The following is a 27,420-nucleotide window of genomic DNA, read 5'->3' as shown; positions in this document are numbered from 1 at the left end:
GTACAAAAATCATCAGACTTAAGCTACGTACACACTTGCGATAATGATCGTTCGCTAGGAACGATAATTGAAAGACGAACGATACGGCAACGATAGGAATACAACGATGGGATGCAACGATCATCATACACATTTTAACGATCGTTCGCGCAGAAAAGAACGATCAGAAGGAAATGTTGCGTACATATTTATATAAAATAAAAAAAAAAATAAAAAAAACACCAACATGGAGTTACAATAGATACAAATATATGATTGTTAACTTGAAATCGAAGTTTAATTGAAATAAGCAATGTAACAATCTTTACGGCCGTGCTACAAAGGAAGTACTGAAGCTGGGCAGAATTCAACGCAGGCGCATTGGCCCTTGTAACGATCGTTCTCGGCCGATGTCTGTACACACTATAGTTTTGTAACGATTGTCGGTAGATACGATCCGTCAGGTTGGACATTTCCATCTTCCCGATGTCGTTCGCGTTAATGATCGTTGGGTAAAGTTTTTTCCCCGATTGTCGGCGGAACGATCGTTAATTAGCTGTTTCAAACGACCATAGTCGCCAGTGTGTACGCAGCATTACTCCTCAGGTTAGGAAACCACCGACTCAGAGTACCCAAAATTGCGCTGACTCCACAGCCCTGGTTTCAGGTGTATGATTCAGACACTACTGCAGCCAAATAGATCAGCAGGGCTGCCAGGCAACTGGTATTGTTCAATAGGAAATATAGCAGCCTCCATATCCCCCTCAGGTCAGGTGTACTGTAAAGGTTAGTGACTTGCAGCGATAAGTGATGGAACAGGAAATGAGCGTCTGTGTTGTGCAATCCATAAAGCGAGTTTATGGACTGAACCTACTAAAAAGTCTGCCCAGAGGGCGTAACAAGTCACTGCAATAACCGGGTGAACATTATTATTCTCTGGTTGGACGGCTTACTACGAGGGGCTGCTGACAGGTTCCTGGCTTTAGCCCTTCCAGATGAAGTAGAAAACCAAGTCTGGCAACATAACAGCTGACCAATTTGGGGGGGGGGGGTCTCAACCCAAAAATTGGTCTAAAGTCTCATACCCACATATCATCACTTAGTATTTAGCATGACATCTTCCACAGCGATGTACAGAGTATATTGTCTTGTCACTTAACTGTCCTTCAGAGGGGCTCACAATCTAATCCCTACCATAGTCTTATGTGTGTATATGCATGCATGCTGTAGTGCATGTATCGTAGTCTAGGGCCAATTTTAGGGGGAAGCCAATTAACTTATTTCTAGGTTTTTGGTATGTGGGAGGAAACCGGAGTGTCCAGGGGAAACCCACACAGACACATGGAAACCATACAAAACTCCATGCAGATTTTGCCCAGGCTGGGATTCAAACTGGGGACCCAGCGCTGCAAGGCGAGCATGCTAACCACTACGTCACCGTGCTTGCCCACGTAAAGAGACCATCACAGGGGCGGGTAACATTCCAGAGCAGACACTGTACAGACACATTACTAGCCTGCAGTGTATGCATTATTACGATGCCCAGTCAGTTAGGCGAAAGGAGAGCTGAATGACGACTCTCCCTGCTGCTGCTGAAATTCCAGGCGGCTTTTAAAGAGGAACTCCAGTGAAAATAATGTTAAAAAAAAAAAAAGTGCTTCATTTTGACAATTATGTATAGATGATTTAGTCAGTGTTTGCCCATTGTAAAATCTTTTAAATCCCTGATTTACATTCTGATATTACATTGTGACATTTTTACTGTTGGCAGGTGATGTAGCCGCTGCATGCTTTTTTGGCAGTTGGAAACAGCTGTAAACAGCTATTTCCCACAATGCAACAAGGTTCCTAGACAGGAAACTGCCAGGAGTACCACGGTCCTCAGAGCTTCTTGTGGGAGGGGTTTCACCACAATATCAGTCATAAAGCACCCCCTGATGGTCTGTTTGTGAAAAGGAACATATTTCTCATGTAAAAGGGGGTATCGGCTACTGATTGGGATAAAGTTCTATTCTTGGTCGGAGTTTCTCTTTAATACTATTCCCCCGAGTTGCAGCAGTTCATAGGGACACTTAATGCAGGGTGCGGCTATTGCTGGCACCCGAATTACACTGAAAATACTGCTGCGCCGCTATAGACATCTATTCATATAGAGGTCACATGGCAGGTGGGTCGAATCAATCTCTCAGTCAAACAGATCACTGACCGATGCATCGAGGGCCGCTATACACGCTAGATTCTCAGCAGAGGCGGCCATTACCAGCAGAGTCATCTAGAATGTATAGGACATTAGATTAGGACTATGGTAGGGATTAGAGTGTGAGCTCCTCTGAGGACAGTCAGTGACATGACTATGTACTCTGTAAAGTGCTGCAGAAGATGTCACTGCTATATCCAATCTGAACTGCATACAAGAGGGTTTTTTTGTTTGTACAATTTTATACAGGTTTGCCTTCTTCCTGTATCTTTCCAATTTTTTTGGAGGATAAAGATTCTAAAGCCTGATACACACATACAATGTTGATTGCCCAATGATTGGCCAATTTAACCACCTCCATGGAGTAGGAGGGTCAGCAGATACGGAATACTAGAAGCAGATTGTGTAGGTAAACCATCTTACTACATAAAGTGGTAACATTGGATGTTTATACTAGGCCTGCAGAGAAATCACGATAGTCCAGGCTTAGGTTTATCCCAATAAACTTTGTGTTGTGGCAAAGCAAGTCCGGACGGAGCTACTTCTGAAAGAACACAGAGCCTACGTAGAATGTGTCAGCCCAGAGCTAAAAAAAAGTCCTGTCAGCTGTGTAAAGTATGTAAACAGCGACCCTCGCATCTCTTCAGAGAAATTAAGTGAAGTACTTTTACAGCACTTCTTGTCAACAGAGGCGAACAAACAAGCCCAGCTATCCTTCACTCTGAGGGTGAAGATTAAACCTCTCCCGAGAAGCCGAAAGACTGAAAAACAAACAACTTCACACTTGTAACCAGAACAAATTCTACAAGTTAGCAAATCGTGAGATGAGAAAGAAAGCCTCGAGCAACTTCTTCCATGTAGATACAGAAAATTATTCCAGGCCTTCTACACAGGAGGGAGGTCCTTGGTCCACTTCTCGGGCAGTGAGACCATCTTAACAAGGTGGCCTTACATCAAGAGGACTTGGCGGAGGATCCACCATCCGATTTGATAATGAAATTCGGTGCCACCAAGAGCATTCCCAATTGACGATGCAAACAATTTCAGGCCAAATTTGGTCGCATGTATCGGTCGGACATGCTGCAAGATGTAAGGCCAACTTGCTCATCAGGTGCGTGGCGGTAACGGCATGTGATATTGGGTCAAGCAACGGAACCCCCTAGTTTCTCCCCACCTCCAGAATACTTTACCTGTCCATGTCAGTCTTCATACATCCGCCCCACGTGGTTGCCAAAGTAACCACACACACACACGCCCTGTATTATCCAGCAACCATGTGGAACGCATGTATGAAGACGGAGCCAGAAGCAGACAGACAGGTGAAGTATACTACACTGGGCGGAGACATTAAGGGGGGGGGGGGGGGGCAATCATCAAGAGATTGTGTGCGGAAATAGATCGGGAATCGGCCTGCAGTGTATGGGCAGGCAACGGATCTCTCTGATCAGATTCGATCTGAGAGAGATCTGTGTCTTGGTTGTTCTGCCCATGCATATTCTGATGTATGGCTACCTTTACGATAAAATTTCCTGGTTGGGAATCGACAGGACAGTAAGGACTCTTCCCCACAGACAGCTGACGTTAGACAATTTCTAATATAGTAAAACTACTTGGCTCCGTCCCTTGGACTTTACTAAAAAGGGATTACCGGTATACGATGAAGTAGCGTTATGTTTTAGGCACTGAATCGCACGTTTGGTCCCACAAAACGCATCGTAATACTGTAATAAATGTGTTTCCTTAGACATTCTTCTCCTGTGTTCCCTGAGGTAAGCCACCTCACCATTTTTATATTTTATCAAGGTTTTAATTTTCACCGGTCGCTTTTCTCCCCCTCCAGTCCTCACAATTTGAGCACGTGGCAGGAGAAGAACCAGGACAGATGCCCATTAACCTATCAGGATGTTTATGCAATGTGGGGTCAAGTTGGGCTCGGAGTACAAACCCAACATGGAAGTGCTACTCTGACATCGCACCAAAATGGACAAAGAACAAAAACATGCTGGTGTTAGAGATAAAAACAACCAAAACAATCACAGCAGGAGCAGATTAGGTTTTCTTGTAGCTGCAGCACAAACGTTTTCTTGCCAACGCGCACATCGCCTGCTTTGTAGAACACAAGAAGAACAAGAGTTCAGAGACTGCGCCACCTATGGCCTCGCAGAGCTGCCTCCACAGCTTTCAACGACTGATTTTCATTTTGCAACAGGAAACTGTATCTTCCTCCCCACTCAGAAAAAGAGCCACAAAAAAAAGGAAGTACTTCAGATCAGCGTTTTATCTTCTGCACATGCTTCTATCCAGTTTCCCACCGCAGATCCAGGCTGGATGCACACAGAAGATGGTGGGTGGTTGAGGAAAAAACCCAGGAGACCCTTGAATCATCTGAAATAAGAAGCAGCTTCAGATTCTGGAACTAAAGGTTACCAGATCCTCCTGGAGAATATGTCTTGGGAGCTGCGCAGCCATGAGAGCGACCATGAAGGAAGCAAGTCTAACTGTTGCCCAACCGGAAGCCCCTCAGTGTCTATGACGTTTCCATCACTGTTGCATAAAATGTCCTGCCATCAAGTTATAGCATTGAATTTTGGGAACCTGCAGCTCATTCTTGTGTGTAGTCTAGTTCTCCTTCCCTGTTCAGAAAGTGTCAGTAGTAGGAAGGTACAGAGCAGCACACTTATCCTAATAGTTCTTCGGGTGCATGACCTTGAGTGCTAAGCAACACCCTAGTAATCCAAGTAGTAAAGATGGTTGGTCAGCACACCAGCTTCTCAACAAGCGCAATTTATTTCCAGATTACATGTCAACACTTAAGTTAACAATTGTTTCGGGGCCACTCAGGGTCCCCTTCTTCAGAACGGTGCAGACAAGTTCAGAAAGTGTGATTCAACGGTCTTAGACCCCCATCCAATTTTGATTCTCCGATGACTGGCCAATTTTTCCACCCTCAAGGAGTAAGTGGGCCAACAGAAATTGAATACTGTACTTCAGATTATGCAAGTAAATTCTCATACTACATAAAAGTGGTTAAACAGGCTATTAAAGACTCAGATGTGTGTACGCAACCATAACGTTAGTTCAGACTTCACTAGGACACCTGTATAGTACACTGCCACTCCAGTAGTACATCCCACCTCTCATGGGCATGCCTTTAATGGCCCATACACACGTGCTACAACTGTTGCTGGAAACACATGCCGCGCGCATGTTGCGGCAACAGGTCATCCATGTATATGAGGCACGAGCAAGGAACTGTTGCTAATCAGAGCTGTTGACAGGCGATTGACTTGGCCAATCGCCGGCAACAGCTGTTGCAGCAACCGTCGCTAGTCGGTGCGGTCATGTGTATGCTAGTCTCTAGCAACTCTTGTGAGTGACAGTTCATTAAACCTGCGACAGAAGTTGCTGAGCAACAGTTTCCGCTATGTTGCAGACAGGTTGTTGCCGCGTGTATACAACTGTCGTTGCTAGAGACTTTCAACAAAGTCAAGCTATGACCCCTCTGGAGGAGTCTCTTGCAGTGGCCATACCTGTCACTTCCTCTTCCTGCTACATTCAGTGATGCACTTCTCTAACAGAGAAGATGGGGGTGAACCGGAAGTTATAACATAGCGGAGATGGCAGCCACGATTTTAAATCTGAAATCGAACGAAAACCGTTTGGCGATCCAGGCATCAAATGAAAGAGTAGAGCACAAGCTACAGAAAGGTATGCAGTATTGGTCGGAGTCTCTAGGCATACCCATGAGTACTTGGAGTCCCTTTAATACAATGGAAGGATGTAGGGCATCAGGCCTACGCTTTACCATAGGAAGCCGCAGGGTCCATTCTGCAGGTCCGCTAGTCTGACTACTTATGAGATGCTTGACTTCAATAGAAGCAGAAAGATAGATCGGCACTAGATTGCACAGCAGTTATAGAGGTACCTCTACTGTCTGGAGGTAGCTGTGCATTCAAGTAGACCAAAAAAAAAAAAAAAAAAAAAAAAACACGGAAAGAATCCAGGATTAACTACAAAAGATGCAATCAAATCAATTAGTCACCTTTATTCCATCCCCATTATTCATACTGCAACTAGATGTACGAGAAATGTAATGTCTTACCGTCTGAGAAGGACAAACCATTCTTTAATGCAAAAAGTAATGCTTATTCATACATGGTGGACAACGCCTTTCATGGGTCTTTGCCTGCTCACCCAGGTCAATAGGCCTATAGAACTTGGTCACTTTTTTTTTTTTTTTTTTTTTTTGGTGCTCGCATTCGTGACCAAAAATTCTACAAGCACTTGTATTGACTTGAGTAAGCGGGCCAAGACCCGTGAAACGTTGTCTACCTCGCATGAATAAACGTTACTTTTTCCACTAAATAGTGGTTTGTCCTGAGAAGGTACGAAATTACGCTTCTCATATATATGTTACGGCCAGAACCCGAAGTTTGGCCACTTCTAGTTCTGGCCGGCCACTTCGGGTTCTGGCCGGCCAATTCGCGAAGTGCCCGCTGCGCTGCGGCCAATGTTAGAAACGGATCGTTTACTCTGATATGAATGTATCTTCTGGCCGCAGCGCAGCGGCCAAACGTATTAATTTGTTGCAATTTTTAAGCCGGCGGCAATGTAACGATTCAAGCCGCCGGCTTTTTCATCTGCCTCATCTCTCTCCCTCTCTTTCTTATGGGCAGCCGGGCGGGGACACGCGTGTCCCTCCGGAGTCGTTCGTCGCGGCAGGGAAGCCTGCCGTTCTTGCAGAGCGGGTGCTGGCAGAAGCAATGTCTGCAGCCTCCCCGCTCTGCTGCCCCTGCTGCGACGAACGACTCCCGGGGGGACTCGCGTGTCCCCCCCCCCCCCCCCCCCGCCGGCTGGCCATAAGAAGAGAGAGGGAGAGAGATGAGGCAGATGAAAAAGCCGGCGGCTTGAATCGTTACATTGCCGCCGGCTTAAAAATTGCAACAAATTAATACGTTTGGCCGCTGCGCTGCGGCCAGAAGATACATTCATATCAGAGTAAACGATCCGTTTCTAACATTGGCCGCAGCGCAGCGGGCACTTCGCGAATTGGCCGGCCAGAACCCGAAGTGGCCGGCCAGAACTAGAAGTGGCCAAACTTCGGGTTCTGGCCGTAACATTCAACATCTAGTAGTATATCATCAAGGGTGACTCAACCAGTGTTTACCTTGTGAGTGGTCACTACCTAAGACTTTGCTGAAGAAACCCTACCAGACACCGTCCAGATATTCGATTGTGTGCCGTAAATCAACAGTGACATTAGGACTTGTGCTTTGAAACCACCAAATGTATTATCTGGTCCATATATATTTTAAATTCTAGTGTCTCAGGAAGATCTGAGTCTCTATGGTCAGCCTCAGGATGTGGGTGGAGTCAGGTAGGGGGTGTTATGAAGCGGACCCCACACACACACACACACACACACACAATATCGGTTATAGACCAGGAAAACCATATCTCCTTGAGGTGGTTGACTTGTCTGGTTCACCTGCTTACTCTACATAATATTAGGGCAGATAACAGCTTGATGCAATACAAAGGTATGCAGCCAATCGGTCACGCACTGCTGCGTAATTACCGCATTAATCACTCTTCCTAAAGGTCCGGGACATGAATAAAAACTTTAATGGTCAAGCAGGAAGCTCCTATATCTTGAGCAACCGCCAATTTATGTAAAGTTATGCTGCAGCTGTGTGCAAGTCTTCATGAAACACCAATTACACGTTACGCAGGCCACTATGGACAAATTAAGTGAGAAGAATATGGAGGCTGCCATATTTATTTCCTTTTAAGCAATACCAGTTGCCTGGCAGCCCTGCTGATCCATTTGGCTGCAGAAGTGTCTGAATATCACCAGAAACAAGCATGCAGCTAATCTTGTCAGATCTGACACTAATGTCAGAAACACCTGATCTGCTGCATGCTTGTTCAGGGACTGTGGCTAAAAGTATTAGGAGCAGAGAATCATCAGGAAAGCCAGGCAACTGGTATTTAAAAAGGAAAAAAAAAAAAATATATGGCAGCCTCCAGATCTCTTTCACTTCAGTTGTCCTTTAAAAAGTAACTATCAAAAAAAAAAAAATTATTGAGCCGATGAAGCGGGAGATAGCCGAGAAAAACGCGTTGTCAACTTTTCTGCAACAAAACTCATGAAAATCTCAACTGAGTTTGATTGCTACATACGCTACTTCGCCACAGAAGAGGCAAGCTTACCGTAACTACTTTTTATATTGTTTGACGCTTTTCAGGCACCTCCACAGACGCGCTATTGCACTCTAACGGTTTTTGCAGCATCCAGTGCGATTTGGATGCTTTTTAATTGAATGCAAATGGTAGAGAGAGAGTACAACTTTATTATTTGTATGGTTCTGCTAGAAAAATCGCTCTTGCACAGCCAGTGCAAAGTAATTTTCCAGCAATCCTATGCTTTGTATTTGAGTGCAAGTAATTCTGCAGGACCTGCAAATGCAATTGCTCATGTTGAATCCGCTCCGTTAAATTAAATTGTCTCTTTATCGCCCGTATATTTTGTACTGGCTTCAGAACTCCGTATCCCAACAGTCTGCAGAGATCACCTGGCAGGACTAAAGATGGTGCCGCTTGTGATAAATTTTATAATAAAAATAAGCGAGAAAATATTTTACAAGGGAACTGACTAAATTTATAAATGAAGATTGTACAAAAAAAAAAAAAAATAAAAAAAAAAATAAATTAAAAAAAAAAAAAAATCATCCATTAAGTTATTTTCATTACAGTTACTCTAATCTTGCAGCCGCAGAGGGAGGAGCTAGACAATGAAAGCTACTCTCTAACCGAGGTGCTTGGCTGCTATACAGGTCCTATTTGTTTTCTCCAATTTGCCTGATGGGGCGGGATTGTGACCTGCGAAACGCGTTGCATTTTGGAGCACCTAATGTTATTTTGAATTAAAGTGAACCTCCGGACTAAAAATCTACTCCGCAGCACTGAAAAGGCTTGGTGTTTCTTTAACAGTTTCACAGCATCAGACCTTTGTTTTTCTTACCAAAGCATCATTTTTAGCTAAGCTCCACCCATCAAAGAAAAAAAAGCCCGGGCTTTTTTTCCCTGATGCTGTGCAGAGCATGATGGGATAGCCTATGTTGTACAGGACAGTTGGAACTGTGTCTCATGCTCCCTGTCACCTCCTTTCAACCAAAAAGATGGCTGCCATCATGAAATCTAACATCTGCCTGTTCTTTTAAAACAGTGTGGGTAAGAGATTATATTACCTGTCTATTTTAAACATCACTAATGTAACTTAATGACAGTATGTTTCTTTAGGCTGGAGTTCCTCTTTAAAGTAACTTTTCAGTCTGTTAATCTGCGAGGGAGCGGCCGCCAAAACTTCCCCCTTTTTAAAAAAGGTTATTCTCGTTGGCGCCTCTGTTCACAAATACGTATCTAACAAAGGGAACCCCACTCAACTCATCTTCCATGTCAGAGGGGTCTCTGGATCACATGGACTTCCCAAAATTGAATTTCCCTGGAAGGCAGTTTCAGATAGGAAAAGCCTCTGAGTAATAGCATAGCCCGCTGCATCATAAGGTTTTGGATTCAGACCTACTTAACGGAAAATCTGAGGACGCACCAGGATTTTAGAATGAGAAATATTTCCCCTTTTTACACCAGTACATCCACAGCAGATTCCAAGAGGCCCTGTCATTCTGTGAAGAATGCTATAAAGGAAGTGGTAGTTATGCTTGAGCCTCTTGACCCAACAGGCCAAAAGACATCTGTAATTTCCATATCCGCTGTCCTCGCTTGTTAAACTATGTGCAGCAGGACAGAATGAGGATTATTGTTCTGCACAGGACACCGTAGCACACAATGGAGGCCATAAAAAAGGTATGATTACTGTATTGACACAAGACAGGTTTTCAGACTGAAGGAAGAGGACAGCAATTCCAGTAATGCAGAAACATCCCCACATTATCATCCTAGCGACAGCAATGATCCTGACAACCAGAACACAAGTGGAAGCTGACTGTCTGGTTCCCGACTGGTCAAACAGGAAACCTGCTCTCGTCGCCTGTGTAATTACCTGCAACATGCTGAGCGATTCAAAGGTAAAATAAATGGTTGTCATAAAGTTGACATAACTGCCTGTAAAACTAACATTAAAATCCAGACCTAACATTCTACCATGTATATACAGTTAGGACAAGGTATGCCACTGAACCTAGAAGGTACAAAAAAGGTAAATAAGGTGAAAATCAACCCAAACTCCTTAAAGGAAACAAGGTGAGTGATCTGGAGGCTGCCATCCTTTTAAACAATACCAGTTGCCTGGCAGCCCTGCTGGGCTGATTGGCTGCAGTAGTGTCTGAATAAGGCTCTGTTCACATTACAAACGCGGATGGTCATACGTGCGGAACGCAACGCATGCGAGCGCACACCATCCGTGTGTGTGCGTTGCGTGGCTGATCCCATTACTGAAAAGTGAATGGGACAGCCACGCGTTTTTGCAAAAATGCGTGCAGCATGCGTTCCCGAACCGCACGTCTGGAACGCATGCAGTGTCAACATCAGACAGTGCACTCTTTGCACTGTCTGATGTCATGCGCGTCGGCCTCCCGCACGCGTTTCTAAAATGCGGCAGGAAACGCGTGCAGTGTGAACGGGGCCTAACACCAGAAACAAGCATGCAGCTAATCTTGTCAGATCTGACAATGTCAAACACCTGATCTGTTGCATGCTTGTTCAGGGGCTATGGCTAAAAGTATTAGCGGCAGGTGAGTATTAAGGTGCGTACACACTCACTACTAAAGAGAACGACGGGTCCATCAGACCCTCCCGCTGGGCAGTCGTTCTCCCGACAGTAGCGAGTGTGTACAGTCTGTCTGCAGACGGATAAGACTTTCTGAACGATCCACTGAGCGGATCCTACAGCAAAGTATGCCAACAGGGTCATATGCATAGCACTACACACACACCACCGCCCCAGTCATATTTGCGTTCTGCGCATATATGCTGCACCGCCGTCAAATTTAAAGTGAACCATAGATGAAAAATGGAAACGATTTTATACATTTGAACTTACAAAAGAGGCGGCACACCAATGGCTGCAAAAGAGTTGCTTATATTGCGGCACAGTGACACTACATATTACAGACACGCATGTCCTTTAGATGTATAACTTATTACCCGGATGAATGACCTGCGTGTCCGTAACATGTAAGTGTCACTGTGCCGCAATACAAGCAACTCTTTTGCAGCCATTGGCGTGCTGCCTCTTTTTTAAGTTTGATTGTATCAGAGCGCTTAGAGCAATCTGGTTGAGGCAAGGCACCGGCATAACCCTAAGTATCAACACTAGGGTGCTGTCCCCGTGGGCTACTACATTGTGAAGTTGAAAAGATTTATACATACCTGGGGCTTCCTCCAGCCCCATCTGCCTGGATCACTCCCACGCCGCCGTCCTCCGCTGCCCTTAGTTATAAGAACCGGGACCCCGCACTTCCGTCAGTCGGAGCCAGTCTAGCGTAGGGAGGATACGTAGAGGGCGCACTTCTCCTGCGTAGGCTGGATTTGATGACGTTAGTGACTGCACCCGGTTCTTGTAGCTGCAGGCAGTGGAGGAGGGCGGCTGGAGGAAGCTTCAGGTATGTATAAAATCTTTTCTATTTTTCATCTATGGTTTCCTTTAAAATTACTGAGTTGCCCACTGACCTCCAAGCATTCCCCCACTGTGCAAGTCGCACGTTAATGCGCTGTTGACTTGGCAGGCAGGCAACTTCTGGCACAACGCGCCGGGGTAAGTATACTTGGCCCCATAGACTCTGGTTGCTGTTGCGTTACCCGAGTCCCACCGGAGGCCTAGTGTGAAAGCAGCCTAAAGTGAACCCAAGGTGAAGTAAGTGTGCGGTTTAACTTACCTGGGGCTTCTTCCAGCCTCCTGTTCCCTCGGCATCATTCCACTCTTCTCCCTCCAGCCTGTGCCCCTCTGAAAGCTGCCCCACTGGGCATGCGCAGCCCCATGCCTCCTGCATCCAGGGAAGTGCAAATAGGAGGCACAAGGCCCTCCGCACATGCAGCTTTCAGAAGAAAAGAAAGGGGAACAGCAGCAAGGAAAGTAGCCCTTAACAAGTTAAACTGCCCACGTTTATTTCACTTTACCTTCCCCACAAAAAAAAAAAAAAAAAAAAAAAAAAAAAAAAAAAAAAAAAAAAAAAAAAAATTCACTGGGCAGGGAAATAGTTTTTGACAATACAACTTTATTAAAGTGCACCTGAAGTGAGTTATATGGAGGCTGCCATATTTATTTCCTTTTAATACTAGTTTCCTGGCAGCCCTGCTGATGTTTTTGCCATCAGTAGTGGACACCATTTCAGCCCACAGCCAGCCGAGAATTTTTAAAAACAGGACGTTAAGCTCAAAGGACTGCTCTCTGCAGCCATGGCAACAGAACTCTGCAGGTCATGTGACTACCCAGAAACTCCCACCTTCCTGATGGAGTCATTAGCTGCACAGGGTAATGCGAATCTGGCTGTCAGGCTCTTGTGGTTAACAAAGTAGAGCCTTTAAGCTACTGCTAAATATGCTAAGAGCAATAGGCCTGTGTATATTTGTGCTTCAAACAAACACCATGCATGTGGACAGCTCACCGACAGCGGAGGATGTTCCGTATACCGCCAAATCAGGTTACCAAAATATACACAATGTCCCCTCAATTGCGTCTCATGCTGGCAGCGGAGGACGGGCCTACATGCCCCCTTGATAGTATACACGGCACCCTGTACAGTTGTTTAGGTCACTGGTATCAAAGGCATAACCGACGCCATATCATTCCAACTTGGACTGGTACCTCTTCAGTCTGTACTGAACTCCGCACCTAGACTTGATCATTCTTCCCGCTCTTCCTCTGCCGCTCCTCTCTGTCAAGATCTTCATTGGCTGCCATTTAACCAGAGGATCCATTTCTAACTCTTAACTCTAACCTACAAAGCTCTCCACAATCTCTCTCCCTTGAACATCTCACTAGTTTCCAGATACCAACCCAACCGCAATCTCAGATTTCCATTTCTCCTCTAGAATTCCCTCCTTACATTCACATATACAAGATTTCTCACAAGTCCCACCCCTCCTACGGATTGCCCTTCCAAAAACACATCAGTCACTCCGCAACCTTTGAAATCTTTAACCTCTTGACGACCAGCTAACGCCGATCGGCGTAAACTGGTCGTCTGCGGGTTACCATGGAAACGGCCGCTCGATCGAGCGGCCTTTCCATGTCAGTTCACGGAGGGTGTCTCCGTGAACAGCCGGAGAGCCGCCGATCGCGGCTCGCCGGCAAAATGTAAACACGCGGGGAAGAAATCCCCGCTGCTTACATCATACGGCGCTGCTGCGCAGCAGCGCCGTAAGGCAGATCGGCGATCCCCGGCCTCTGATTGGCCGGGGATCGCCGGCATCTGATAGGCGGAAGCCTATCCTTCAATGCACAGGACGGAACTCCGTCCTGCGCATTACGGAGAGAGGGAGGGAGGTAAGGAGGCAGAGGGCGGAAATGGCTGCAGAGTGGGGCTTTGAGGAGCCCCCCCCCCCCGCAAAACGCAGATGGCCGGCGGCGATCAGACCCCCACGGGCAGGCAGGACATCCCCCTAGTGGGGAAAAAGGGGGGGGGGGGGGAAGTCTGATCGCCCTGGCATAATACTGATCTGTGCTGCGGGCTGGAGAGCCCACGCAGCACAGATCAGGCAAATCACCCCTGGTCGGCAAGTGGTTAAGTGCTCACTGAAAAAACTCACTTTTTCTGACAAGCATAAGTTCTAACTAAGGGTATTCCACCTTCGACCTCTGGCCAAGCTGCACTCCTTACTAAATATATCGTAATCTAAAAACACACTGCTTCTAGGTATACATTTTGTATTATCACCCTACCTCTTGTTTCCTTCCTATCCCTTTAGGATTGTAAGCCTACAAGGGCAGGGCTCTGTCACCCTTCTGTGTCTTGGAATTTGCCATTTTGCTCATGTTACATTTGTTACTAGAATTACCATAGCTACCAAGTCTGCACCAGAGGCGCTAGGCTCTACCACTCCCTTGTTACTGCTCCGATTCACTGCCTGATGAAGCAGGATCAAACCTGCGAAACGCATTGCACTTGAGTATTGTTTTGGGTGTCTACCTGGCTCAGGTTAAGTCCACCACTGCCTCTTTTTAAATGTTTTTTTTTAGCGCTTTTAACTACTTTGGCGGCTGTTTTAGTACAAATTCTGTACCAATGTCTATATTTTGTGTATACCATTGTCTGTATTATGTACTCCATGTTTGTTTCCTACTGTGCACGACGCCAGCGAATAGGTTAGCGCTTTATAAATAAAAAAAATAAAATATATATACTCTGGCCGTATTAGTTCAGATTATTTTTAGGTTAAAGTGGACCTGAACTGTTGTACAAGACACAAGGAAAACCTAACAGAAATGCACCCTGTATGTATTTTAAAGAGTTTAGCCTGTAATTCCCCCTCATTTGTGTCTAATCACTAGTTGTAATTTGATCTCCCCCCCTGTGTCACCTGACTGCCTATGGCAGATAAGCCCATTTGAAAGCACAGGCTGTAAACAATATGTCTGCTGCCATGAATCAGGAAGTAGAAACTGTGCAGCTGCCATGAATCAGGAAGTAGAAACTCTGCAGATTTTAGGATTTGTATCAGTTGTAACAGACTTTTTTTTTTGTTTAAAGGTTATGCTGTTGTGTATCTTTTAGAGCAGAGAGGAGTTCTGAGTTCAGGTCCACTTTAAACAAATTCCAGCAGATGGGAGACAACAAGCTATCACAGATATGTTATCCCAATTCCCAAGTGTTTGTCCAACCCTGGCCAGAGAGGTCTGACAAGGTGTAAGGAGGGGATACCAGTGGTGCTCATCCAATATTCGGGTATCCGAACTACCCAGATAATCCAAACTTTTTCCACTATCCGAACTTTAAATAGCAATTCGGATATTTTTTAAAATCCTAATAGACTATCCGAGCAAACTGATTTCCCATCTGAAATCCCAGCGGATAGTTCGTTCAGATATCCGAGCAGGAGCCAAAAATCACCTAATCCAAAAAAGCTTTATTGGCAGGACCAAATACATTTAGCATTGCCAAAGCAAAACAAAAACATTAACATGGGGAGGGGGGGATTGTGGGAATAAGGGAAGGATATAGAGAGTTGGTGTATATAGTCCATAGGTGTGTGGCAGATGTAAGGGAAAGCATAGGGGACTGGGATATATACAGTCCATGTGGTATCATGTTCCTCTCAGTTGGTGGCAGGCTGTGACATATCGGGCAGCTATTTGCATGGCTGTTTCCTCCTCCTCCAGTACGATGTAGAGTTTCCTCTCCTCATCTGTGGAGGTAAAATCCTGGATGTGGGCATAGAGTCTCTGGAAGTGGGTGGTCCTCACAGGTGCACATTTGCTGCAGTGTAGCAGGAAGTGGGCCTCTTCCTCCAAGACCTCCTGGTCACATTGTCTGCACAGTCTCTCCTCCCGGGGCTTCCATGTCTGTCTGTGCCGCCCTGTCTCTACCTCCAGGTTGTGGGCGCTCAGACTGTACAGGCTCAGGGTCTGTGTCTTTGTGGTGGTGTAGCCTCTCCAGATATGGAGCCATTGTGTACACCCTCTGTAGTGATTGGTAGACAGCGAGTTTCTTGGAATTCTTGATGTCACTTCTCCATTCCTCTATGCATCGTTCCTTGCAGCTTTCTATAGTCCGTTTTATTTGGGCTTTTGTCAGCCTGTGTTGGTGGCCTTGGCTGGGCTGGCTGCTGATGCTTTGCTTGAGAGCGCATGGTATGGCCTCGCCCCCCTGGCTCAGTGAGGCTTTATGGTGGTAAGTGCTGGGGTTGCTGCCCTGTATATGCGCCCAGTATGAGAGTGCCCTCTGCTGGATAGTAAGCCATAGTGGGAACCTGCCTAGCTCTGCCCGGCAAGCTGAGTTTGAAGTGCTTCGATGGACTTGGAGGAATTACTTGCAGATCTCTAGATGGAAGATTTCTGTTGGGCTGGAGTCCCATTTAGATTGGTCTTCAATGGCAAAAATCCCTAGGGGGGGGGGGGGGGGGGGGGGGGGGGGAAGAGAGAAAGATCCGAAAGGTGCGTTTGCCATTTGAAGCGATTTTTGGAAGCGTTTTTAGGTCACTTCCGTTTTTCTGTCCGGATATCCAAGTTTACTTGGATAGCAAAAAGTTCGGATCCGGATCAATTCGGATTTTGAAAAGGGGTATCCGAGCAGCACTGGAGGATACTATTTGGCAAGGTGTTCGTACAACAGCATCTACTCCACACACTAGTTCAGTTCAATAAATACATAGGGATGTCATACATGTCTGACATTAACATGAATCCTGAAAAATGCAGGTAGACTGAACAGAATGCTGGCAATAATGAGGGCAGATCGGATGTTTAAAGATCCTCGATGACTCCAGCGCAAAGTACCGCGATCACTTGAACATTCGTTCACCTATCGTGTGCCCTTGCATGTACCCGCCGCCAGTAAGAACAATCGTCATTGTAGGGCGTCACTGGAAGGCCTCTTCCTGGGTCATGAGGTAAGTATTCATCTTTGAAGGATCTGCTGCGTAAGTCTTGGAGACCGTTACCCTAGGTAGGACATCACTAGAGTGGTTTTTGAAGCACCCAGGGGACCAACCCAGTATTAAGCAGTTTAGTCAGCGGTCAGGTATCAATAATTAACCTGCCAAATCCGATTAGCCCCATACAAAGTTCCAGCTCACCTCGAGAGAGTTTCTAAGGTAACGTCTTGGAGGAGAGGAAATTTGCCTTCAGAAACTGGTGTGGCAATACAGCTATCCAAACACTGGGAGAACTTCAACAGCATTCATTACTTCTAATGTTTACATAACAAGACGATATCTCCCTCTGCATGCCCACAGTGGGCCTTCTGATTTTACCATAGCTGCCATGATATGGCTCTGCACCAAATACTCTTACTTGTGTGAAGATGACATTAAGAACACAAATAAACCCAGAACTGAACAAGACATATAGAAGCCTTGGCCAGAATAGGTATCCTGGGCGATATGTTCTTACATCTATGACAGAACTTACTGTCTGTCCTCTGATGAGCGGATCAGTACGATGTGACCATGTGACACACAAGAGAAGGAAGATAGGATATCAAAATTATATTTCCCAGAATCCCTGCTCAACCACCATGTGTCTGCATGAGGTGGGCCGTTGTAGCACACAGGAAGTATTTGAGCAGTCACAAGACCTCATTTTCAGTGACAGGAAGTAGAAAGGAGGAGAGATTAAAGGGCCCTTTTCCGTCAGCAGTTGAAAAAAAAAAAAAAAAAAAAAAAAAAGACAGTCAAACTCAACTGCTTGCTGAGCACACAGTTCAGTCGTCTGTGGAAAAGGGCCCTAAAGGACGACTGAAGTGAGAGGGATATGGAGGCTGCCATATTTATCTCCTTTTAAGCAATGCCAGTTACCTGGCTGCCCTGCTGATCCTCTGCATCTAATACTTATAGCCACAGCCCCTGAACAAGCATGCAGATCAGGTGTTTGATATTGTCAATTCTGACAAGATTAGCTGCATGCTTGTTTCTGGTGTTATTCCCAGGGCTGTGGATCGGTACAAAAATCATCCGACTCCTCAGTTTATGAAACCACTGACCCCACCTACCCAAATAGCTCTGACTCCTTGACTCCGACGTATAATACTTACCAGGGCAGTGGATTTTGTACAAAAATCATCCGACTACAGTTTATGAAACCTCCGACTCCAGGTAACCAAAATTGCTCCAACTGACTACACAGCCCTGGTTATTCAGACACTACTGCAGCCAAAGAGATCAGCAGGGCTGCAAGGCAACTGGTATGGTTTAAAAGTAAATAAATTATGGCAGCCTCCATTTACCTCTCTCTACAGTTGTCCTTTAAAGGACAACTGTAGCGAGAAGAATATGGAGGCTGCCATATTTATTTCCTTTTAAACAATACCAGTTGCCTGGCAGCCCTGCTGATCTTTGGCTGCAGTAGTGTCTGAATCACACCAGAAACAAGTAAGCAGCTAATTTTGTCAGATCTGATGTCAGAAACGCCTGATCTGGTGCATGCTTGTTCAGGGTCTATGGCTGAAATAATTAAAGGCAGAGGATCAGCAGGATAGCCAGGCAACTGGTATTGCCTAAAAAACTAAATATGGCAGCCTCCATATCCCTCTCGCTTCAGTTTTCCTTTAAGCCTATGAAACGCTGAAAGAAAACTTGACACCAAGGTAATAACGTATTCCTAAAAGTCCCCACAATAAAGGTGGAATTAGGCAAGCTCTGGGGAAGATTGACCCAAACATGCATGAGGAGAACCGGAGCCAGTCTGGTTGCTGAGCAACTGCTCCAGTTTTGCACCAATCAGAGCCCTTGATCTGGACAGCTGCTTTACTCCCATTTTCCTTGCACTGGCTTTCATAGGTCTGCCTGTCTGGTCACCCACCAATGACTAAAGTTGGTAATCACAGCCAGTGGCGTAACTACAGATCATGGGGCACTCCAGCAAAACTGATCCCCCCCCCCCCCCCCCCCCAACACAATGCTCACACCCTGTCCCTTGCCTCCCCCTGGTGACCCTCAGTCTGTGGGCCCATCTTACGAAGGGTCATAAAACAAGCATGGAAATCGTAGTCTTTACGCCTATAACAAGTGTAGACACAAAAACACCTGATCTGAAGGATATACCCCTTTATTAGAGAGACTGAAGTAGTTGGGGGCCCTGGACTGCCCCTATGCAGTAACGCCTCTGAACACAGCTATAGTTTACACTCGTCTGACTTTCCATAAACAGCGCAGTACCAGACAAGTAATTCCCGAGATTATCGTCTTTTCCGCCCTTAATAACCAAACGCCAGGACCTGAACTTTAATACCGTGTACAAACTGTCCAGCACAGATCAAACTGCTCATCCTGGAGACTCATTTGAATAAGCATTAATTTAACTAATCCAGTCACATCCCTGCCCCCCCCCCCCCCCCCCCCCCCATCAGTCTAACAACAATTGTCACTTCAGTTAAAAAGGGTTCCTGTAGTGGCAGAGTGCAATAAATTCAGGGTATCCACTACAGTCATTCTCCTGGTGTTAGCAACAGAAACACTTCCTATATCTATATAATTATTGTTTAGTATTTATATATGGCACTGACATCTTCCACAGCGCTGTACAGAGTATATATTGTCCAGTGTTCTCCCCAGAATTATTTTCCAGCCGGGTGGCATGAAATAGTAGCCGGGTGGCATGAAAAAGCAGCCGGGTGGGGAGAGATGAAAATGCAGGGCAACTCTGCTTACAGCATAGGAGGTGGTGAGGAGGTGAGCCAATGCCAGCCGGGTGGTCACCAAATCTAGCCGGGTGGAGCACCCGGCTAAAAGAGCCTGGGGAGAACACTGTTGTCTTGTCACTAACTTTCCCTCAGAGGGGCTCACAATCTAATCCCTACCAGTCACATGTCTATGTATGTATTGTGTAGTGTATGTATCATAGTCAAGGGACAACTTGACAAGGGGGAAGCCAATTAATGTATCTATGTTTTTTAGGATGTGGGAGGAAACTTGAGTGCCCGGAGGAAACCCACACAGACAGAGAACATACAAACTCCATGCAGATAGGGCCCTGGCTGGGATTTATACCAGGGACCCAGCGCTGCAAGGCGAGAGAGCCAACCACTACACCACCGTGTTGTCAGAAATTCTAAATAAACACTCCAGAGAGCTGCACCTGAGATGTCGCCAACTGGGATAAAATTACAGAATGTAAATCAGGGTGAAAGATTTTACAATGGGAAACCACTGACTACATTTATAAAATGGATTTTGTAATAATAAAAAAAAAAAAAAAAAAAAAAGGGGTATCTTTTCATGTCAAGTACTTGCAATGTTAATGGTTTTCAGCACTGGAATCCCATTCTTCGTATGTCCAGATCATCCTCCTGTGTTAGGTTAACCTAGTCCTGGTTTGCAGATTGACAGGTCCCCAAACATCAGTTACCACGACAACCAGACTTTTATCCCTCCAGCAATTGTACCTCTTTACAGGAAACAATATGGCCACAAACATCAATCCATCTCCAAAAGAGCACTAGGGGGGAGGGGGGATGGGCAGGATGCAAGGCAGCAAATCAAGCTGCGAAACACTCCCCCCTGTCACTGTGTGGTGGGCCTGCCCTATGTCACATGTCTACATATCCTACAGTCAACACACAGGTTTAATACATTTAAAGGATCGATTAAAAACAAATTGCTAAAGGATCTTTGATCATTTTAAAAAGGATATACTTGATCCATTTAGATGTAATGTTAAAAAAAAATAAAAATAAAAGCACACAGGTAGGTCCCATCAGTTAAAGGACAACTGTCACGAGAGTTATGTGGAGGCTGCCATATTTCCTTTTAAACACCACCAGTTGCCTGGCAGTCCTGCTTATCCTCTGCCTCTAATACTTTTAGCCATAGCCCCTGAACAAGGATGCAGCAGATCAGGCTGCAGTAGTGTCTGAATCACACCAGGAACAAGCATGCAGCCTATCCAATCACACTTCAGTCAGAGCACCTGATCTGCATATGCTTGTTCAGGGTCTATGGCTAACTGTATTAGAGGCAGAGGGTCAGAAGACCTGCTAGGTAATGTTCATCATTATTAGTGATGGTCAAGTAGATGCAAATAACTTCAAGTTGATGCAAATTTATGCTGTTGGAAAATGCACCAATCAAATTTTATCTCAGCGGGATTTGATTGGTTCGTTTTCAAGCTTCATAAATTTGCATCAACTTGAAAGTTATTTGCATCTACTTGACCATCACAAATGATTATTTATATAGCGCCAACATCTTACTCAGAAGTGTACAGAGTATATTGTCATGTCACTTAACTGTCCCTCAGAGGGGCTCACAATCTAATCCCTGCCACAGTCATACGACTTCTAACCACTCCACCACCGTGCTGCCCTGAAATAAACGTATGCCAGTCTCTCAGCTCAGCTGTGCTTTAACTGGTCGGTTCAGTTTAGCGCAGATGTGGTTATTTCAGTGAAGCAACAAGTGCCACTGAATGCCTGACCTGGAAACGCCTGTGGACAAAATTAGGCTGTGTTTACTTGTATGGTTTCCCAGCATTAAAGGGAACCAGAGGTGAGAGACACATGTGTGTGTTTTTAAACAACTCAGATTGCCTGGCTGTCCTGCTGATTCTTTCCCTCTAAAGGTGGCCATACACTGGTCGATTTGCAATCAGATCGCCCAACAGATAGATCCCTCTCTGATCGAAATCTGATCAGAGAGGGATCGTATGGCTGCCTTTACTGCAAACAGATTGTGAATCGATTTCAGCATGAAACCGATCACAATCTGTGGAGCTGCTGCCACCGCCAGCTATACATTACCTGATCTGGCCGTCGCGACTCCCCCGGTCTCCGCTGTCTTCTTCTCCGCGCTGGTTTCCGGTCTAGCTTGCTTGCTTCACTGAACTTCCTGTCCAGGGGGAAGTTTAAACAGAGGGTGCTCTACTTCCTGCCGGGACAGGAAGTTCAGTGAAGGTGCAGCCCTGGAGCGGAGAAAAAGACAGCGGAGACCGGAACAGGTAATGTATCTCCGCTGTATTGCGTCGGTCATTCGAACGCCGCTATCAACGCACACCCGACCCACCGGCGATCGAGAAAAATCTTCTGGACGGATCGACGAGAACGATTGATTTTGGACGGAAATAGATCGTTCTGTCAGCGTTTGCGTGACGATTTCACAGCAGATTCGATCACAGTGATCGAATCTGCTGTATATCGGTGGGAATATCGTTAGGTGTATGGGCCCCTTAATACTCTTAGCCGGAGACCCTGAGCAAGCATGCAGATTGGGAAGAAAAAAAAAAAAAAAAAACACACCCGTGTGTACCCAGCATAAGGTACCTACACACATCCAATTTTGATTGGCCAATTACTAACACTAGTGTGTGGGACCCCGCAGGAAAGCTCATAAGGAACAGTTGTCCGATCACAGCACAAAGCATTGTGATTGGCTGAATAGCGTGGGAGTACTTTACTACAACCTATTGGAAACCTAGCAGTTGGAGAGGGTGCCGTCCACCCAATCACGTTAGTAAAATTTCCCTATGAGGTTTCCTGCTGGGTCCCTTAAGGTAGACCATGTAGCATTGCGGGTAGCAATCTCGCCTTACAGCAATGGGTCCCTGGTGCGAATCCCAGCCAGGGCACTATCTGCACTGAGTTTGTATGTTCTCCCCGTGTCTGTGTGGGTTTCCTCCCAAGACATACAGATAAGTTAATTGGCTTCCCCCTAAATTGTCCCTAAACTGAATACATACACGATACATGCATAGACATGACTATGGTAACGATTAGATTGTGAGCCCCTCTGAGGGACAGTTAGTGACAAGACAATATACTCTGTACAGCGCTGTAGAAGATGTCAGTGCTATATAAAATAAAAAAAATAAATAAAAAAAGAGGCTCAAAGACTGAATACCATGAATTGTGTAGGTAATCTCTCATACTGTACGGAAGTGATACATTTGGATGTGTACCTGGCTTTAAATGACAGCAAAATGCCTGAGAAAAAAATAAAATGCATCCAAACAGCGCCCAAGGGGTTTAAAAAGAAACCAAAAACATCCACATAAAGCAGGCCTCAGTATGATCCCTGGCTGGTCCTCATCACCACTATAAACGATACACGTTTTTGACAGCGGTCTTACACTGACTGCAGAGGAACATCTCCAGTATCGTACACATCTGACTGTTTCCAGTAAGGCCACATCACATACAAGCAATCAGTCGCACAGCGGCGAATTCACACACGGTTGACACCTGCCAGGGTTATAAAAATGTATTGGAGTGTGGTGGGGGAGGGGGAATAATGATGATGTCACTAATAATAAACAATCGAAATGGCCTCGGCCTGCGACCATCAAGGTGCGTTTACGGAAGGCACGCTTTACATACCTGGATGACAAGTCCGCTTGTCAAACAAGCCTACAAATCTCGATATAAAAGAATCACCACCATACAAGTCAGGAAATGTCATTCACGCAAACCTGCAGCTAGTAAAAACATATGAGGCATGCTTAAACAAGCCGCTCATATAAAATAGACCGTTGGGCAACGGAAAATCGGTCATGCGTACAGAAGTCGTGTTTTTAATGCCAAAAATTATTCACACTTGAACCCCCCGTAGCAGCGACAGCAGACATGATAGCATGAACAACATCATAGATTATGTAATGGTTCGCCACACAAATAAGTCAACGCACAGAATCCTGCTTTCGTATATTCGCAGGGATCAAATTCCACCGACCCCCGATGGCGAGGGCTTCTCGATATAAAATCTATATAATTGTGTATGGGAGAGAACAAAGGGGTGGGTTTTGTATTTTTCCCAGGCCTTCACCCCACCCTTTGACTACAGAGCAGAGCGAAGGAGGTCTTACATTGAAAATATAAGGGGGGCAGACTGGTACCCCATATGACTCCTCTAAACGCACTGCAGACCCCCATCCTGTAAGTCTCCCTATAACTGAATCCATCCCCCCCACTCAGCTAGGAATCTATAGGAATCATCACTGTATATCCTCCCCAGTACAGCTGCCCTTGTTATGATGCTTCTAGGAAGGAAGGGAGATGCTACAGATCCAATACTGTACATACAAACACTGATTTATAAACACACTAAAAAATACACAAACACACAAAAAGCATAAAGCTAACCCTACAAGATCTCTAAACAGACTAGAGAAAAAATAAAAAACAGTAGAGATGTATTTTTTAGCATCAGAATGACATACTCTAATCACAATCCCCCCAAAGCCCCCACTTCCTCCAAGACAATAAATAAAAATCATTGTACATTTTTTTTAAAAAAACAGCATAAAATAGTCGCCCAGTAATAATCTCAACGTTCTAAAGCAGTTACAATGTTTCAATATTTGGCCTCCTGCTACACCCATTCACTAGCTGGGCTTGGAAAACAAGGCATAGGGGGACACTGTTTCCCCCCGAATATCAGCCTTATAAATGCAGGTGACCCCCACAATATGGGTATGGGTGTAAAGCTAAGAGCCCCCTCTACGTGCTCCTGGGGGTGTCAGGCGTCGGGGAGGTTTGGGGGAGCAGGATGACGAGAGATTGTCGGGAGCTCGGCTTACCTGCTGTGCTGGCGTCTGGCTCTCTCGTTCCCCCTTCAGTCTGTGCGCTGTCTCTACTCTCTGCTACTCTCATTGAATGTGACTGCCAAACCCAAGTGCTTATGTCATCCCCTGTGAAACTTAAAGAGACACCACCCCTTTGACAGTCCTTGTCACACACACTGACTCACGCATCCAGGACAGAGCACACAAACACACACACACACAGCCTATTATATAAATGTGACTGCAGTACTTAGGTTTCAGTTTATGAGAGCCAGGTATGTGCAGAAAATATTCCTATAACATGCATGAGCACATTGACACAGCAAACACTGGTTATTAATGTGTTATCGAGTAAAACGCTCTAATAAAATGCTTGGAAAAAAAAAAAAAAAAGAATAATAAAATGAATAAATAATTAGGGGCGTAACTAGAAATCAATGGGCCCCCTCTGCAAAAGTTTGGATGGGGCCCCTCCCCCTAAACACTGTATAGGGACTGACTACAAATCTTTGTCTACAAAACGTTGCATGATTCATTATCAGTGGCTAAGCAGATGCAGTCATTAGAACAATTTTGCATAGAGCAGAAAGTTTTTTCTCTCTGTGCCCTTAGTTGGCAGTCTCTCAGGGCCCCTATGGCTTCTGAGCCCCCCTGCGGATGCATCCATTGCAGGGTCTATTGTTATGCCCCTGAAATAATAATAATAATAACAACCTTAAAATAATATGTTGCTTTTTGAGTTTGTATAGGCTGAGATTGAGCTTTCATCACACTGCAGACGTTTTCGGCCTTTTTTCGCCCTTGTACACTATTTAAATCCGCCCCCCTGTCCCGAATGCTTGTGCAATAAATGTCTATGAGAAGGTTCATATCAGCGCGGGTCGTGCGCTGGGCAGACAGCAAAGCAGTGCGTGGACCATTTTCGTGGCGATTCCACATTAATGGAAGGTATATCGCAAAACGCTCACAAAATCGCTTTGTGCGGCGAGTGCGTCCGCGTTTTTAAGAATAAATACATTGTATTTCATCTTTTCCGGTTCAAAGAGTTCACTTCCTGACTGACGTTAAGGAGTGAAAAACCACAATCGCTCAGCAAAACCGCTTACAAAAGCATTTTAACAAAAAATGCGCAGGTAATTGCCGGGAATCGAAAAAAAAACGCCACAAAAAACACCCAACGCGGACGGCCACGCAAACGGAACGCAATGTGAATGAGGCCTGAGAGCTGTTATACAAGGAGGCACCAAGGGGGGCAGGAGGAGGCAGAGGGGTACAGAGGGATGCAGAGGTGGCACGAGAACTGAAGGAGGCACAAAGGGGGGCAGAAGGAGGAACAAACACCTGTGGAGGCATGGCTTAATTTGGAGGCGGAGCTTAAGCACGGGCATGGCAACCCCCCCAGGATAAATGATGCTTAGGCAATGGCCTGGAATGCCTTTGCTTAAAAACGGCCCTTCCTCTAAAAAACGCGATTGCGGTGCGATCACTACTGCAATCCTACTGCAAATTGTCATGTGTATGGCGCAATTTCCGATAGAAGAAAACAAAGGCCTGGGAAAATATTTTGAATCACCGATACGTGGAGAAATCGCATAGCATCGCGATCGATACACCGTTTTTTTCTGTGCTCCTAAGCTTTATGTAGTAGGCCAATAGCATGGAAGATGCAGCAGGCATGACGACTGCGATCGGGGAAAATCTAAAGGGTGGCGCAATGCAATCCAATTTTCCCGTTAAGTCGACGGGAAATTTCCTGTCGATCAATAAATTCCAACATGTACGATCTGCTTCTGATCGATAAAGCGATTGATTTTGTGCAGTGCTGATCTCAAAATCCAAAGCTTTATCAATCGGAAGCAGATTGGACATGTTGAAAATTATCAATCTGATGGGAAAATTGCATTGTGCGTACCAGCCTTATTGCAAACATCCCTGCATGGTTTCCATCAGTTTGGAGTGTACCTAGCATTGGGGGGGGGAGGATGGGGTACATTTCCGGCAACTACAAGGGGCCCGGAGCTTTGGGAAACGAAGCAGGAGGTTTCGGCGCCATGCAACGGCTGCCACGCCGCTTTAGCAGTAATCCTATAGTCCGTGCACGATTATTTTGGGGTTCCAGCTATCACTGGACCCCAAATTCCTTTTCCCTCCGACTCCAAGTTAATACCACCCGGACGGAGAATAGTATTTAAAAGAGAACCAGAGATGAAGCACCCTCATGTATTTTACCATATATATCAGTGGGAACATGACAGTACACACCTACTCTGCTGTTTGTTTCATTTTTCACTGCTCAGCCTGCTTGTGTGCCAGCTCTGAAAAAATATCCGACTGAGCATTCAGTCTGGCTTTGCCCCTTAATGATTATAGCTGAGTCAGTCTTCTGTGATGTCTTTTCAAGCCCAAGCCTTCCCCCTTGTGGCTCTGCATTCCTGCTATGTATCCTCGTAGCAGGAAATCAAAGCCACAAGGGGGCAGGCTTGGGCTTGAAAAGACATCACAGGAGACTGACTCAGCTATAATCATTACGACGCAAAGTTAGACTGAATGCTCAGTCGGGGATTCTTATCAGGGCTGATAATAAGCAAGCTGAGCAGTGAAAAATGAAACAAAGAGCAGGGTAGGTGTGTACTGTCATGTTCCGATTGATATATATGGTAAAATACATCAGGGTGCTTTGTTTCTGGTTCTCTTTAACCTCCTTGCCGGTTATCCCGAGCTGAGCTCGGGGGTAACTCGCGCAGGAGGATTGCTCTGGATTTTCCATGACGTCGGTGACGTCATCGCGCTAGGCTAGCTACATGATTTAAAAAAAAAAAAAGTGCTGCGCCGCCCCCTTGCCGACATAATTGAAACGGCAAGGGGGTTAAAGGGAAAACAGTGAAAAAAAAAGAAGCAAATCTGAACTTAGCTGAGGCTCCCTCCAGCCCCGTGTAGCCCGCGAGGTTCCTCTGCATCCTTCGGGTCCACTCCGTGGTCCCGCTGGTGGCTCCATTAGGTGCGCGACTTTCCCCAAAGCCGTGCATGTGCGGCATGTGAACACACCCGGCTCGATCACGCACTTGTCGCCGCAACC

At 45.7% G+C, this 27,420-nt stretch overlaps 1 protein-coding gene across 1 annotated transcript in view; it reads right to left on the bottom strand.

The window, feature by feature from the left end:
• Nucleotides 1–24,455, bottom strand: part of CSNK1E (casein kinase 1 epsilon) — a 72,177-nt gene extending 47,722 nt beyond the window's left edge. Inside the window, exon 1 of the mRNA XM_068252132.1 lies at nucleotides 24,360–24,455. Coding sequence (XP_068108233.1) covers nucleotides 24,360–24,432 — 73 coding nt within the window. The 5' untranslated portion in view covers nucleotides 24,433–24,455. The remainder of the gene's footprint in view (nucleotides 1–24,359) is intronic.
• Between the last annotated feature and the right edge of the window lie 2,965 nt (nucleotides 24,456–27,420).

The sequence above is a fragment of the Hyperolius riggenbachi genome, chromosome 9 (genome assembly GCF_040937935.1).
Source record: "Hyperolius riggenbachi isolate aHypRig1 chromosome 9, aHypRig1.pri, whole genome shotgun sequence".
Lineage (NCBI taxonomy): Eukaryota > Metazoa > Chordata > Amphibia > Anura > Hyperoliidae > Hyperolius > Hyperolius riggenbachi.
This window is presented reverse-complemented; position numbering and strand designations above follow the sequence as displayed.